We start from the raw sequence: 15,784 nt of genomic DNA on the forward strand, positions 1-15,784 counted from the left end.
AATCTCTCTATCTTTTCATGTCCTCCTATTTATACGGTCATGGTTAAATCACGTCAACATCTTATATTAATTTTTGATTTTTTTATGAAGATAATAAGATAAAAAGTAATGTATAAAAGGAGGGGAAGGAAGAAGATGTGAATATGAGAGCAGAGAATTTTCCTCCCCAAATACACTCTTGAAAAAAAACAAGGGGCCGTCACGTCAACTGATATAAATATACCAAGTCTGCATCGTCATCAACCTACTCTTGTTGTTTACAACAACAACAAAAAAAGCATCCTTATTATTACACAAAAACAAAAGACAATGAACAATGTTGTCATAATTTTAACGTAAGATTTCTGTTTTTTCAGCTTCTGAATTTGTTTCTCCCCCTCTCCTCCAGCAGCAATCCGTAATTTCCAGCTCACCCGCCAAGATCGGATCTATCTTCTGCCACCACCACCTTTGGCCTTTAATTTCATCTGACGCCACCTCCCACCTGGTTTTTTTCTGTCTTTCCATCATCCCCAGTAAAAAAAAATTCACGCAATCCAAAACCCCCCACCCTCAAAAAATTAAATCTTTATTTTTTCCTTCTTTTCTTCTGAAAAACGGAGAAAAAGAAGAACAAATAATAAAGATTTAATCTTTTTTTTCCTTCTATTTATTGGAGTTTTAATTTTCTCACGATGAACAAGGAAAGCAAGGATTGGTAGAACTCGATTTGTCTGCAGCTGGGTCTGCGTTAATGGGCAACGTGACGGCGGGCGTGGCGGCCAAGTTTGCGTTTTTCCCGCCGGACCCGCCGACGTACGACGTGTACAAGGATGAGGGCGGGAAGCTGGTGTTTTCCGGCGTGACGGCGGACAAGAACATGGAGGTGCATTTGCTGGACACGAAGGGCGGGAACAAGATCGTGGCGACGTTTTGGCGGCACCCGTTCGCGCGGTTCACGCTGCTATACTCGCATGGGAATGCGGCGGACTTGGGGCAGATGCACGAGCTCTTCATTGAGCTCAGGGCTCACCTGCGTGTCAATATTATGAGGTATTCTTGCATTTAAATTCTCCCCCTTTTTTCTATTTTATTTTATTTCATGATAGGAGAGGTATTAAGATACGGGATTCGAACTAAAAACCTCTAGAGGTGAAAAGGATAAACGCTCTTAACCGCTTGAGCTTCAAATCGCTTTGTTTTTTTGCTTGTTTTGGATTCTGTTCTGGATTTTGATTGATGGATTGGCTTTGTTTTTTAAATTAATAAACATCAAATGTTATTTTTTTTGCTCCTTTATTTTTCTCTCTGTGGTTTGTTTCTGTTTTTTGCTTTGAGAAATGTTCATGGAACACCTATTCAGCTTTTTAATTTTATTTTGGTATTGGTTTCTTTTTTTTTTTTCCGTTTTATTGATTGTTTTCTGCCTTATTTGAAATAAATTTTCTGAATTTGGTGTTTGATTTTTCAAATATGGATGCTCCTCTGCTTCCACGTTTGATATGTTTCGTTTGTTTCTTCGACAAGATTATCTGTTCATGCTAGTATTCTTTGAAATTTCAACGTTTGATTGTTCCAGTAAACAACGGCGGCCAATACGCATGCTAATTTTTCTTTATATTTTGTTGTTCTAACGTTGTTGGTCTTTATATTCTTTGAAATTTCAACATTTGATTGTTCCGGTAAACAACAGTATAAGCTAAAACTGTTTGATTGATCGTGTAGCTTTCTTATTTTAATGCTTTTTGGCGGGGTTGGCATGGAATGGATGCGTAGGATGAGAGCGATCCTCGTCATAGAAATTCCTCGGCCGCCATTTGTTAAGCACTTGAGAGTTCATTAATGTACTTCGAATGTAAAATGCAGATGATATGCTGTAATTTTTTTTCTAATTTACTGTGTTTCAGTGATGTGAAGGCCTTCCCGGATTTACTTAACATAGTTTTCTTTGTCGCAGTTATGACTATTCGGGATATGGAGCATCCACTGGTAAGGTAAGTATTGAGTATCGATGGAGTTAGTTTGCGTTTATAGTCGTTAGTGCAGAATTATATCGATCTATTGACTGTCATAGCTAAAATCTACGACTGAAATGTGTTAATGTTGGTGATTGTTTAGCCATCTGAGTTCAACACATACTATGACATAGAAGCCGTGTACAATTGTTTAAAGAGCGACTATGAAATTAGACAAGAGGATTTGATAGTGTATGGCCAATCTGTTGGAAGCGGACCAACACTGCACTTGGCTTCTCGCTTGAAAAAACTCAGAGCCGTTGTTCTTCACAGTGCCATCCTTTCAGGCATACGAGTCTTGTATCCTGTCAAGTTGACATTTTGGTTCGACATTTTCAAAGTAAGTTCGACTTGTCTTCTTTGAATTGCTTAATTCTGCTGCAAGGCTCGGTTACTTGAATTTGTATTGACAAGCCCTGTGCAATGTTTTCAGAATATAGACAAAATACGGCATGTCAGCTGTCCGGTTTTAGTTATTCATGTAAGTACCTATTTCCTTCATTCATTTAAAACTATTTTGTTTGAGTATCATTCTTTAGAATTCAAAGAGTTTGTGCTGTGGTTCTAATGTCGTTAATCTTCCCGCCCTTGTGTAGTATATCTTGTCTGATGAAAACCATCAAAAAGTCGTAACTTAAGAATGAAGAACATTAAATTACAGCTCAACGTTAAAAACCTCGTTTGTTATCAGCTAAATTGAGAAGAGAAATTGTCATAACAAGTGAAAAAATGGTAATCATATTATCAGAAGAGAAAGAGGATTTCATATCAACGTCAAGAAGCAACTGACGAAAGGAAGAATTACTCTTAGACACCTCTATTGGGTTGAACTTCCGACAAAAATGCTTTAACTTCAGAAATTACGGCAAGATTCTGAATTTTGTAAATATGTAATTGAAGCATTTGTGACACTTCTGGTTTGATTCAGTCCGATTGTTCTCATATTAATGGGTGCGTCTAATTTGATTCATTGATACGCTACTATTTGCAGGGAACGGAGGATGAAATTGTTGACTTGTCCCACGGAAAGCGTTTGTGGGAACTATCCAAGGAAAAGTATGATCCATTATGGGTGAAGGGTGGAGGCCACTGCAACCTCGAAACATTTCCGGAGTACATAAAGCACTTGCGCAAGTTCATAAACGCAATGGAGAAACTCGCGCTCACAAAACCACAAAAGGCGAAGAAACAACTCACTTCTGATGGAAGCATCACAGAAGTAAAACACAATAAGTGCTTGAGATTTAGAAAGAAGTAGCTGGTTTTTATAGTACATGATTTGAGAAGTAGAAAATGGAGACAGATAGTTCCGCGAATAGCTGTGATTGCTTACATGATGGACTGACTACCCAGTGTTTGGCAGACAAGGTTAGCTATGCATTCAGCTCGGTAGTTTTCTTGGTAAGCGAAGGGATCGAATTAGGAGTCATATGTAGAGTGTTTGATCCAGATCAAGTTCAGAGTCAAATGACGATTTTTCGAGATAGAAAATGAACTTGCATCTAAAATTCATGAGGTTGGTTTGCTTTCCCTTGTATCTGGATTTCATGTATAATATTCATAGAACTGAGCTTTTCAGAAGAGAACTTACATGGGTTGCTATGCTTTGATTTACTTTCTTGGCCCAACAAATATAATTTTTTATACGAGCGATACTGGGGGAGGGAGTTCGGAGAACTCATGTGAAAGAAAAAGTCTTAATCAACTGAGCTACAAGTCGTTTTAATCCATTCATTCAGTCAGTCGTCAAGTACTTGCAGTAGCAGGCTGGAACAGTAAGACTGCCTCCTCGCAGGCAGGTCCAACCTGATCACGTAACGCAGGACTTTTTTGTAACCGGGAATATACATCGTCGCCCTATTTTACAAGTCACATGATGAGTCAAACACGGTGATGACATATATTCCTGGTTACTTCCAAGTTTTCCCCACAAAACGCCGTCACGAAAATTATCATATATGCCGGGTGTTTCATGCCTCGTACAGCATCAAACAAATTCTGGACACACAAGGATAAAAGAACGCTGAAATATTTCAACACAAGATTAAATTCCTAATTTTCGTTCTCTTTTTCGTGGTCTCGTCTCTGCAAAGCAAACGGAATTAAACAATCACCCTAGCATTTGATTTAGTCTAGCTCTGTAAGCTGAGCTCTCCTTTCTGCAGCTCTCTTCCTAATAAAAATCCCCCACCTTAAAGCCGCCTTGAGCTTAAGCCACCCGACAACAGCCTTCCCTGAGCTCTTCGCGGGCTCCTTCCTGAACGGCTGGCCTATCTGAGGCTCGTATTGTACACTGTAATTGTAACAAGACTCATCAGAAGCACCAAAACCAGTTCCTCCTGCTCCTACGCCGGCTCCCATACTAAACGTCTTGAGCAGTCTTTGCATGTCATCACTCTCCAACATCTCTGAACTCCTGATCCGGATTTCATCAGCAACGAAATCGTCCAATCCATTCCCGTAGTTTGGCCGTGTCCAATCTCCTGAAAAATCTGAACCGCCAACAGATGGCATGTAACCCGTGCTGCTAGGCAATGCTGCTGGTTCTGGGTTATTAAATTTGATCAACGCTGTTTGGTTGGACCTCACAAATGGAAATTCAATGAACTGAGAGACGGATGGGTGGTTATTTTCGGGTTGGAACTGTTGGCTGAATTGAGGGGGGTACTGCTGCTGGCTATTCTGAGTAGATGCAGAATGGTGATCCATTATAGCATAGTTGTTGTAGTCAGCCACGGGTGCAGGTGAGGCTCTCGTGACCTTTTTATTTCCGGCGAGAGCATGTAAGACTTTGCCGTCATATTCTATTACTTGTTGCCAATTATCGTACGCTCTCTTAACCAGAGAATCCACTGAAACCTGCATATAGGGCTCCAATTGAGTGAGCCGAGTTGAAAGAGGCAAAATTATCATAATGTTTCTAAATAATAAAAATCATCTGACCTTTTGAGTGTGGGTGAGTGACTCCAAGGGAAGAAATTGCCCATCAGCGATAAGTCCCCTGAGCTCGTAAATGTGATTGAAAACAACACCCGTGCCATGAGCCTGATCAGTGTAGTAAACATAGAGCTTTCCACCCAAGACACAAGTTTTGGCATGCTCCACTGTGTTTTCCCACATCCTGTTGGACATCCCGCTCCCAAGCATCTATATTCCGAAATACAGAAATAAGAATACCCGAAAAAGAAAGAGAAAAGGATGTTCAGAAACAAGTGCAAGGGATACTTACACTTCTTAGTTTCTGCGGGTCCTTGACAAGAAGGCGAAGGAAGTCTTCAACGGTTATGATCTCAGCCTTCATCAGTTTTTTGTGCAGAGCTCCATCCTTTGCTATCCTATCCAATCTCCAGACTTCATCATGCAAAGCCGGTGGGTAGTGTTTCTTGTACACTTAAAATTATAGAAACAGAAACTTGATTTAGATAAGCTTTGCAGGTATCTTGTCGAAAAGGGAAATCGAGGGTGAAGTGACCTTTTTATACCAAAATTTTCCTAAAGCCTAAAGTGTGATGCATATTAAGTGAAGGGTAAAATAGCACGTTTCAGACAACTCACATTCTCCCCTGTGATCTTTAACAGAAAAGGCATCCGTTTTGGCCTCACAAATACGAATTCCTTCACAATATCCAGGGGAAATCTTAACACCGAGCCTGAATTTCCTGCTCCTCGTCCAGCTAGAATTGTCGGTGAAGGTAAGATCTCCGAGAGTACCTACCCCTTCCTTGAGAACAACCTGTAGATCCCCTGTCAGAAGAGGCCTTTTCCCCTCACGTTCCTTTACTTCATGGTTTTCAAAGTGTTCTTTCGTCCAATTATCCTCAGATTCCTCATTGAAGTCGCCTTCCAGCACCACAACATTCAGTTTTGCAGCAGATTCGGGTCCTGTTTGCATAACACTGCCTGTGCTGAGGTCGACCAAGACAACATGAATCGCTGCTCCTTGCTCTCCTTCAACCTTTGCACCTGTGAATAGGTGAGGTGGCATTCTTGGTTTAAATTGTAGTTGCAGGGTTTTTCCTTCTGGACCCTGTATTCTCGGTGGTGGAGACCTGCAGTATTTCCGAAAATGCAAACAATAAATTCACTGATACGGGCTTCCCACCCCAACCTCAACCAAATACACAGTTTGAAGAAAATAAAGACAAAAACACGAAAACTGATGAAAATACGAAGAAGAAAGCATAGTTTAGGACTCGAAAGGAACAAGGAGAGTCGGAGACATCTAAATACTATGGTTGGAACAAACCTTCCAGCCAGTTCAGCATGGTCTAACTTTGTCAAAGCACGCTCCACTTCTTCACTAACCTGTTACTCAAAGAAAGTTCAGAATGATCAAAAGGGTGAGATCTTGCTGCAAACAATACATGTTTTGAGCAAAATGCAGCAGGGGAAATACTATGCAGCAGCAGCACAAGTTGGAAAAGCGAAAAAGCGCAGTTAGTTTCAACATTTGACTCAAATTCTAAGATGCAAAGAGTGACAACCCGACTCACAATTCGGCGAAGAAGAGGCTCCAAAGATGAGCAAAGTCTTTGCAAGCTATCTACCTTCAAAGATTCCACAATTACACTGCATATAGCATTCAACTGTATAAACAATAACATTTCGAAAAAAGAATATCGAATACTTGCATACAGATCATTCAACGATAAGATTAAACTTATAGACTCGATCGCACTTAACATACTTAACAACAATTTTGGATGAAATACCAGGAAACTTTCAGCCACAGGAACACAAAAATCACTAGATAATTCAATATGAGGACATGAATTTACAACTTTTAATCAAATTCTTGATGTTGTGAAGTTAAACTTAACACGAAAGTTCGAAGTTTGAAACAACTGCTATTACTGAGCACTAGTTTGAACTTGTTTCTTTAGAGAAATACCGCTAGACCGAAGCTAGTCAGGTGAACAGATTATCAGCTTCAATAGCACAAAATTACATTCATCGACTTATTACATATGACTGCAGTTTCAATGGCACAAAACTACATTCATCGCTTATTACATATGACTGCATTAGTCAACAGCTTACGATCTTCATATTACTTTCAGAGTATTTTGATACAAAGACATTGGGAGTCGGAGATTTGAGCCAAGTCACATCGAACTCTTCACGAACCTCGGACCTCTCACTTACAAATTCGCTAAGTTCAATAGGATTAATCGATCAACCCAAAAACCAACACTAATCCAGAAGATTAAACCCTTTAAACAACCAAATTAGCACCTATTAACAAAATAAAAAATAATAAAGCATAAAATCAAGTGAAAAAAAAAAAAGGAAAGAAAGAATAAAAACCTTGCCAAAGTGGGCAATCTCTGCTTCTTCGGCTCGGGGGGATGACCATCTGCATCGGCATCCAATTCGTACCCTCTCTTCTCCACCCTCGTACTCCCCGAACCTTCCATTTTCAGAAACTTATCCAAAAATCCCCGCTGCCAAAAGCACTTCCCAAACTTAAGAAACTTAACAGAACACACAACAAATTTAACTCCAAAACAACGAGCGGAACCGCAAAGTTTCCAGCTTTTGAGATCCCAAAAACAAAAAAGTTGCTTCTGCGTTCTTTTGTGATCTGGGTATTTGCTTGGATAGATCTTTTTGTTGAGTTTTTGATGGATCTATATCGATTTTTTTATATTATATTTGATCCGAAACACAGTATATTATTGGGTTCTTGCGTGTTATAATACTTTTGTGTATATAATTCAACGTCAGAGGCTCACAGCTGGGATTGACGGTGCCGTCTCTCTCCTCTGCTTGCTCCCTCTCTCTCTCTCTCTCTGCTCTGGCTGTGAGTACATGAACGTTGAAAGTCCGAACCGCGTCTTTCGGTGCAACTTTTGAATTTGGTAATATTATATTTGTGCGTAAGTGTGTAAGGAAGTCAATGGCTTATCACATCCGCCGACAGAAATGACCATTTTTATAAGTTGTAATTGTATTCGTTTCCTTCTTTTATTACTCAAGAAAATATAATTATTCGAAAACTAAATTTTTACATCAAATTATAAACTAAATGATATGTTTTATGATAAAAATATGAGATGAATGCAAATAGCTTTCTTAAAAGTGAGACTTATGGATTCTTGCACTTTATATTTTTAACACAATATTTATAAAATGGTACGAAAATTGATGTTAAACTATAAAGCGACAGAGAATTTATGAAGAATCTCATTTTTTTTTAAAAGTTCCATTAACATTTCTCATATTATATTTAATATTTTGACCTCATTTGGATGGTGTGAGATCTAATATAATCAGGTTTAAAAAAATTAAGTAGAATAAGGTTCTTCTAATAGAACAACTCTCGTACTAGATAAGATATGTGTAAGATTAATATCAAGAATTTTATGCTTTAGTGAGAATTAAAGATGACGCTGTCGACAATCCATGATTTGTGTGTCTTTAGTAATCATAACACGTGATGCTAACATGTGCAAGCAATAAATTAATAGAAAATACAGTTGATATATATAATATAAATAAATATATATATATATATGAATTAAGATCTGAGGACACATCTTTTTTTTTTTACACCCATTTGTAATATTCACTTTGTAATATATTTTAACAATCAAATCGTTTGTATTTAGAATATCATTTACGGATCATCTTTGTATTAAACGTATCCAAAATCATTAAAGGCTCATTTGGATGTGCTTTTAAAATGATTGAAAGTGCTTTTAGAGAAAATGTTATTGGGTTCCAAAAGCACTTTAAGTGCTTTCTACAAGAAGCACCAGTTAAGTGCTTCTTCCATGAAGCACTTTAAGTGTTTTTCCAAGATTTGTTAACATTTTTACTAAGGATTGTTCCCGAAAAGATTTTCACCAAATGCGCTTTCAATCATTTTCAAAACACATCCAAACGAGCTCTAAGACATTCATTTATAGTATAGTGAAAAAAATTGACAAATACGGTTCTACAAAGAAATATGCATTTATCCAACGGTCATATGGTTTTAATTTGAGTGATTTTTGATTGACATAATCTTTGATGTAAGACAAAAAATAGATGGTTGTATCATTGAAATACATTGTAAAGTGAACTCCACAGAAACGTGTATCAAAAGCATATGTCCTCGAATTCTATCGCGCCCATTATATGTAAGTATTACATGTAGATATAAATATTTTCAATCACACTTCTACCGTGGCATAAATTAATTTACTAGCAGTAAAATGGGCCAAGGGATCCATAACATTTTGTTCATAGGTTAAAAATCTGGTAACTATGCCATTTGTGGGCAGTACAAGTACAACTAAAATTGCAAGAGAGCGAGAGAGCAATTATGCTGTAACAGGGGAAGAAACAGACCATGCAATTTGCATGGTTTTGTATGTATAAATATTGCGAAGAGAGACGAATCAGTAGTTAAACCGAACGAGAACTTGAAATCGAAGTTTACAAACTATCCCAACCCATTTGACGGGCTCGTCTTTCCCACAAGAAAGTCACCCTTCTCTCCTTGATGAGCAATGCCTCAGCGCGCTCCCTCGCCTCCTCGCATGTTTCTGTTGCAGCATTGCACTTTTCTGCTTCCTTCTGGTACTGAGAAGCCACCCTCTTTGCTTCAGCAAATGTGATGTTCATGTGACGGGTGTGCTCTGCGGCAACAGCCTCTTGCAGCTTCAATTCCTCTGTCAAAAGGTCCACGAACTGCTTCTCCATCTCCTGCTTCAGATCTGGGTCATTACTTCCACAATCTGTTCGTCAACAAAATACTCATTACATCCATGTACCCGTATATATAGATCACAAGACATACCAGGAATGCAGAAAAAGAAATAACGCAAGACGTTGAATGGTAGGAGGCATTCTAACCTGTGACTGTGAGATTGGCCAATCCTGCAAAGGAACAAAAACCAAAAACATGACCTTTGTCATTATACAGATGAAAATAAACTCCCAGATTACATTAGTTTTAAAGAAGATAGGGAAATCAAAAGCGAAGTCTCAATATGCACAAATCAAGACTCCATTAAAATACCACGACAAATGCTCAATCTAAATTAAAAGCCCTAAATTGTTGTAGCTCTAGTTCTTCTACGGGTAGTAAAACAATTCATCAAATATGTGAACAACCACTTATGACAAGATAGTTAAAACAACCACCCGCACCCCCTCTTCCCTCAGTTCGACCCAGTTCGAGTAACTGCACACTAAGAATATTCAACAGTCGTTGTATGATCAAACAAGATTTCCAGGAACCCATGGATTAAAATCACAAACATGGTTAACTAAACCTGAGTGCAGAACTAGTGCAATGTTATGTTTCCAAAAAAGGAGCACATCGCGGATCCATAAACTCAGATCAGAAAAACTTCATACAGCCCTCGGTAATTTTAAACAGTTCATATATGATATGCAGGTAGATGCTGTATCTACATTTCAAGAACCATAGTTTGCACAATGTGTATATAGCAAGTCAAAGCTACAATGGCCAAGATCTCAACTTTACTTGAAACTCAATCGAATTATGATTCAAAACCATGAACTGGGTTCAATGCCACAAATCTATCATCAGGGAAATCCCAATTTCACTCTGTTCAGCTTAAAATCAGACACAATTAAGTGGAAAATTAAATCTAAACCTGAATTGTAATAGCAATTTCTCTCTGTTCAGCTTAATCTGAACAAGAGGAAAAGCAAATCTAAATCTGAATTGGGTTCCATTTGTCACACATAATCCAATACATTAGCAGCTCCAAATCCAAAATTAGCAAAAATAAAGATCAAAACCCCAAATTGATGACATGGGTAAGCATTAATTTCATTCCAATCAATAAAAATCCATAATTTCAGAAGAACCCAGAACAAAAACATAAGAAATCGGATCCAAAACAACAAAAAACCCATATTTTAGAGAGAGAGAGGATTACCAGGAGCAATCTTGAGGAGAGACAAAGGAGGAGGGCAATCGCAGTTGCAAGAAGGGCAAGAGATTTTAGAATCCCCCAACTTTATGGTCTTCTTGAACCGCCAATACAAGGCCGGCCCGCAAACCCCCAATGCAGAAACCACAGCAAACACCACCAAACAGCACCTCAAACAGGTAGCAGATCGCCTTGACATCTCTCTCTTCTCTCTCTCTCTCTCTCTCTCTCTCTCTCTCTCTCTCTAGGTGTGGGTGTGTTAGTGTATTTTGGGGAAAGTGCGATCTAACTGTGAAATCGGAGATTTTTCAATGTGATCGGATGAAATATCACGTGTCATTATACAAATGATAAGATATGTGTGCTAAAACGTTAATAATTTAAAAAAATAAAAATTTTCACCACTCCTACTAATCTACTAATACACATGATGTAGCACTTGTGTTCCTATCGTAATTAAAAATTCTCCTGCAAAAGAGAGAGAGAGAAACTGAGTTATGAATCTTGATTAGGGGAGAGAGAGAGAGAAAGAGGGAAACTGAGTTAAACTGTCTTTGAAGAAGTCTCAGTGGCACTACTCCACATCCACATTATTGTGCTGTAATCATGCAAAATACTAATGCTACCCAGCCAGAATTTTGTTGTGGTTTGGTTTAGCTGGTAAAGCGGTTTTTCTAGCATGCACCGAAGTATAAATTAAAATCTTTATTAAAGTATAAATATGATCGCAAATTCAACCGGTTTATTTTTTATTTTTTTATTAAAAAAATGATAACTGGTAATAAGTTACGGTTATCTATCATTTTCAGAGGTTGGGAAAACTCACAGAGACATTTCAGCATTCTTCTAATCACAAGTTTGACTTTCACACCAGCAGCGGATTTTAAACCGAAAACCTTCAGTTTTTAGTTCTAAAGAAATCTCATAATCCGCTTTTTACTATTGAGTCACCAGCTTGTGGTTAATTCAGCCGGTTCATTTACCTGACTCATGTGCTGGTTCATTTTAAAATGGGCGTGCGAGTTTATGTCTGTGTTCGGGCGGGCCTGTTGTAAGATTTTACCTCTCACCTTGTGGCGGGCTGTTGGTTTCTCGGGGTTTCTTAATTTCAGTCCAACAAAGATGGGCTTGAATAGGCCCGTATGAAAAGCAGTAAACTCTAGCCAAAAATGGGCTACAAGGCCCGATATCCATGTTTATGTTTTTGTTTTTTTTACAAAGCATAATTTTTTAGGAGGATAATTCAAACATTTTTCTTATACGAGTGATACTAGTTGTGCAGAATCAGACTTACCTATGTAACTGTTTTCATAGATTGGATAATGCTATTTAATTATTAACCAGCTGAATTACAAGTTATATGCAATATGTTCGAACTTGAATGCAAGTAAGTGAACACAATTATTCAGATCAACTAACGTAACTTAGTTATGAGCCTAGTTCACAATATGAATTTAAGGATAGAGATCAAAATTGAACAACCTATGCAATTTAACTCCTCTAGAAACAAATAGTACAACTAATTAGCTATGAATAAAGAAAATGAATAAAATATATTTGTGCTTTTAAATCAATAATCAATTAAAACATTGATTTCCTCTCTAATTTCGATTTTTTCCCTTTAAAAAGAGGACCAGCCGGTGGCTTCGCTGCGGCAGTCAACTCTTTCGAGGATTGAGAAAACGCACATAGGCATTTCAGTCTTTCCCTAGCCACCATCGTGTGATTCACATGCGCTAGGAATCGAACCTAGGACGTCCCGTGTGAAATACGAACCTTAAATTGTCCTCCAATTATTGGGCCACCATGTGACGGTTCTCTAATTTAGCTTGTTCATTTCTATATTTATGTTGTCTTAACTCACAAGAAATATCCTGTTTTATACTTGTACGATTGATCTTATCAGTTATCATCCATATGTGGATGTGGTCCATGAATAATTTTGACACATTTAGACCTTGGTAGACCCTTGATTTTGATATATGATCATAGAATTCTTGGTTTCATAAGGCAATGGGAGTGACATGCCTAATGCTTCCGACCAAGTTTGCTTTTCTTTCAAGTTTCAAGCTATCATCACAACTTGCTTTTTCTTCCTCCCTAAGGTTCGATACTCTTCAAATCAAAACAAAAAATAAAAAAATAAAAAATTTTGACATGGAAAGTTTTGAATCATATTTCCCAAATCTGATGAAGTTAAATGTCCATTATATTGAATGGTTATCCTATTAATTTTATCGATGCTTTTTGGTACAAAGTTGATCCTTCAAATAATTAATTTGAAAACAACATCGATGTAATTAGCAGTGGATTGGTGAAACACTTTTGAAATTTTAACATAATGTGATATATATAAAACATAGAGTGCAATATAAGAAAAATGAGCATACCAAATTTTAAAAATTAAGGAGAAAACAACATAGAGAAATTTACCTACAACAAATGTTACTATACTAGTATTTTAGACTAACAACAAACATTTATGTGTTTCAACTTTCTCACATATTAGCGCGATCAACATAAACTACCTCTAGAGTAATTTCTCGAATTCTCAGTATTAATGTTACACTTACCATATTTTTTTTATACCACATTTGTATTTCTCTAATAGAGATAGGACTCACCAACACATGTGGGTCTAATAGAAGTAAGACTTATCGATACATATGAGTCTCATCTCTAATAAGGAGTGTAGGATTCTCTTTCCTCTAAATTCTCCTGCCATCGAGGAGGGAAGGGAGGACAGAGAATTTGAAGAGAAGAAAATCATACTCCTTGTTTTAGAAATGTGGTATAAATATGGTATAAAAAATATAGTACGAATAGCAGTTTTGCTAAAACAAATGCAATTGTAAAAACATGGATATTGAGAGAGAGGATATTCGTTGGATCCTCTTTGTGAGAATCTTGGGAACCCTCAAATCACATCCATTTATCGTATATTATGTAGTCAGAAATTATTGTAAATTTTTTTATTTAAAATTAAATATAAATAGTATCTAACAAACATTGACTGTATGATGCGCGACAATGAAAAGATTCCAAGATTCTCACAAAAAGATTCTGCGACCATCCTCTCTCGGATTTTGAAACCTTGCCATATATCTCTGGCAAGTTCAACGATTCACACCTTCCACGTGTAAGGCCCAGAAACCCCCACGTCCCCGTCCTTTCACTTTACCTTTTGCCTCAAGCAAAAAACCCATTAAAACTCCGCCACCTCCACACACCTTATCCTCACAAAAGCCCCCACCCAAAATTCACGAACTCCCGCACCAATTTCCTCGCACACTCTCGCACAAACCAAAACACAAACACTTCATCTGCAACAATGGCGACGAAGAAGGAGATGGAAGTCGTGAAGGGCCTGGATGTGCAGCGCTACATGGGGCGGTGGTACGAGATTGCCTCCTTTCCGTCGCTGTTTCAGCCCAAGAACGGCGAGAACACGCGGGCGACGTACACTCTGAAAGAAGACGGTGCCACCGTGAACGTTTTGAATGAGACTTGGACCGACGGGAAGAGGGGATCCATCGAGGGCACCGCCTACAAGGCTGACCCGGCGAGCGACGAGGCGAAGCTGAAGGTGAAGTTTTATGTGCCTCCATTTCTGCCGATCATCCCCGTCGTGGGGGATTACTGGGTCTTGTTCATCGATGAGGATTATCAGTATGCGCTGATTGGCCAGCCTAGCAGGAAATACCTTTGGGTATGCATGCATTTCGTATTTACGTTTAAATTTAGCATTAAAATTTAGTATATTATGTTAATTTTATTTTGTGACTTAAAAATCACTGTTCAAGTCATGAAAACAGTCTTTTTACGAGCAAAATAAAGTTTCGTATGATAGATGTTCTCTCGCAGAGCAAAAAGCCTTGTTGAGTAGCCATTTATATTAATTTATTCTAGTTTTTGTAGATTTTTGATAAATTTAGTGTTGTCGGTTGGAAAATAAGCGGAAATAGAACTTGTTACAAGCTTTTAATAGCAAAATGAGAAGTGCCCCTTTATAGTTCGGTTACTGCTGATCATCTGTGTTTATATTCATGTTTAAAATTTGATTAAAGTTAGTAATTCGTTTGAAAAGTTGATTAAAAGTTAGTAATTTTTTTGTGCTTTGTCTAAGTCCGTATGTAAAAATTTGATTTTTGGTGGGGGTGGGGGAATTGGATGCAGATATTGAGCAGGCAGCCTCATCTGGATGAAGAAATATACAACCTTCTGTTTCAGAAGGCGATGGACGAGGGTTACGACGTGAGCAAACTCCACATGACGCCGCAGAGCGATACTCCGCCGGAAGGAGAAGACACCAAGGGCATCTGGTGGCTCAAATCCCTCCTCGGAAGATAGAGAAAATCTGATAGCACCAGTGCTACTCCGGTAGAAGTAACATGTATGGGGGTTTTGGGATGTCTCTGTGTATTTGAAATAAGAAATATTTAAGACCCCGTTTGCGACATGTAGACAGATTTACTCTAGCAGCGACGTCGTTTTGTTAATTATGTTCTTGTACTGTTATTAAGCACTAAAGTTTCCTTCGGGTTGGTTTTATTATGCATCGTGTGTGTGTGAATTTTGATCGCATTTTCTGGAAGATATTTTGAGATGATTTGTTAGTAAGAAATGTCTTCAAGGACCACTGTTGAATTGATCGGATGTGGTGTCAACATCGCCTGGGCTCTACGGCGGTCGAGAAACTTGCGTGTAACGGCTGCAACCTTCTCGCTCTCTCATCACGTGGAGATTCTTGCATGTCACCAGTTGTATATCCATGCGAGCATGCACTCACTTGTCACGCCATCGTATCATTTAGCGTCATTCACGTGCTTCTTTATTGCGTGATGGCACCAGCAGGTGTCTTGCAACATAGCAATCACATGGACGGATGTTCAATTA

The 15,784-nt window shown here is 38.2% G+C and overlaps 4 protein-coding genes across 4 annotated transcripts; 2 read left to right on the top strand and 2 right to left on the bottom strand.

Moving 5' to 3' along the window:
- The first annotated feature begins 229 nt into the window (after positions 1–229).
- Positions 230–3,608, top strand: LOC137747570 (uncharacterized). The gene is made up of 5 exons (XM_068487699.2): positions 230–1,032; positions 1,937–1,973; positions 2,098–2,334; positions 2,428–2,475; positions 2,986–3,608. Exons 1-5 carry the CDS (start codon positions 734–736, stop codon positions 3,250–3,252), a joined length of 888 nt encoding a protein of 295 aa, XP_068343800.2. The 5' UTR covers positions 230–733; the 3' UTR covers positions 3,253–3,608.
- A 307-nt stretch (positions 3,609–3,915) lies between these two features.
- Positions 3,916–7,849, bottom strand: LOC137747569 (calmodulin-binding protein 60 E). Its single transcript, XM_068487698.2, has 7 exons — positions 7,302–7,849; positions 6,488–6,563; positions 6,241–6,299; positions 5,550–6,043; positions 5,224–5,384; positions 4,938–5,141; positions 3,916–4,853 (listed from the first exon to the last, which is right to left on the bottom strand). Exons 1-7 carry the CDS (start codon positions 7,409–7,411, stop codon positions 4,122–4,124), a joined length of 1,836 nt encoding a protein of 611 aa, XP_068343799.2. The 5' UTR covers positions 7,412–7,849; the 3' UTR covers positions 3,916–4,121.
- Positions 7,850–9,142: 1,293 nt separating this feature from the next.
- On the bottom strand, positions 9,143–11,154 carry LOC137748221 (uncharacterized). The gene is made up of 3 exons (XM_068488333.2): positions 10,895–11,154; positions 9,837–9,860; positions 9,143–9,718 (listed from the first exon to the last, which is right to left on the bottom strand). Exons 1-3 carry the CDS (start codon positions 11,085–11,087, stop codon positions 9,417–9,419), a joined length of 519 nt encoding a protein of 172 aa, XP_068344434.2. The 5' UTR covers positions 11,088–11,154; the 3' UTR covers positions 9,143–9,416.
- Positions 11,155–14,076: 2,922 nt separating this feature from the next.
- On the top strand, positions 14,077–15,512 carry LOC137746987 (temperature-induced lipocalin-1-like). The gene is made up of 2 exons (XM_068486990.2): positions 14,077–14,597; positions 15,065–15,512. Exons 1-2 carry the CDS (start codon positions 14,220–14,222, stop codon positions 15,236–15,238), a joined length of 552 nt encoding a protein of 183 aa, XP_068343091.2. The 5' UTR covers positions 14,077–14,219; the 3' UTR covers positions 15,239–15,512.
- The last annotated feature ends 272 nt before the right edge of the window (positions 15,513–15,784 follow it).

The sequence above is a fragment of the Pyrus communis genome, chromosome 2, assembly GCF_041283825.1.
Source record: "Pyrus communis isolate YQ-2024b chromosome 2, ASM4128382v1, whole genome shotgun sequence".
In the NCBI taxonomy this organism is placed as follows: domain Eukaryota; kingdom Viridiplantae; phylum Streptophyta; class Magnoliopsida; order Rosales; family Rosaceae; genus Pyrus; species Pyrus communis.

Excerpts from the sequence above, each read along its gene's own strand:
- LOC137746987 (XM_068486990.2), top strand. The coding sequence starts at position 14,220 with ATGGCGACGAAGAAGGAGATGGAAGTCGTGAAGGGCCTGGATGTGCAG. Across the intron at positions 14,598-15,064 it reads CTAGCAGGAAATACCTTTGG|ATATTGAGCAGGCAGCCTCA; the intron begins GTATGCATGCAT and ends AATTGGATGCAG.
- LOC137747570 (XM_068487699.2), top strand. The coding sequence starts at position 734 with ATGGGCAACGTGACGGCGGGCGTGGCGGCCAAGTTTGCGTTTTTCCCG. Across the intron at positions 1,033-1,936 it reads CTGCGTGTCAATATTATGAG|TTATGACTATTCGGGATATG; the intron begins GTATTCTTGCAT and ends TCTTTGTCGCAG. Across the intron at positions 2,476-2,985 it reads GTCCGGTTTTAGTTATTCAT|GGAACGGAGGATGAAATTGT; the intron begins GTAAGTACCTAT and ends TACTATTTGCAG.
- LOC137747569 (XM_068487698.2), bottom strand. The coding sequence starts at position 7,411 with ATGGAAGGTTCGGGGAGTACGAGGGTGGAGAAGAGAGGGTACGAATTG. Across the intron at positions 6,564-7,301 it reads AGATTGCCCACTTTGGCAAG|TGTAATTGTGGAATCTTTGA; the intron begins GTTTTTATTCTT and ends TGCTATATGCAG. Across the intron at positions 5,142-5,223 it reads ACCCGCAGAAACTAAGAAGT|ATGCTTGGGAGCGGGATGTC; the intron begins GTAAGTATCCCT and ends TTCGGAATATAG.
- LOC137748221 (XM_068488333.2), bottom strand. The coding sequence starts at position 11,087 with ATGTCAAGGCGATCTGCTACCTGTTTGAGGTGCTGTTTGGTGGTGTTT. Across the intron at positions 9,861-10,894 it reads TCTCCTCAAGATTGCTCCTG|GATTGGCCAATCTCACAGTC; the intron begins GTAATCCTCTCT and ends GTTCCTTTGCAG. Across the intron at positions 9,719-9,836 it reads GGCCAATCTCACAGTCACAG|ATTGTGGAAGTAATGACCCA; the intron begins GTTAGAATGCCT and ends GTTGACGAACAG.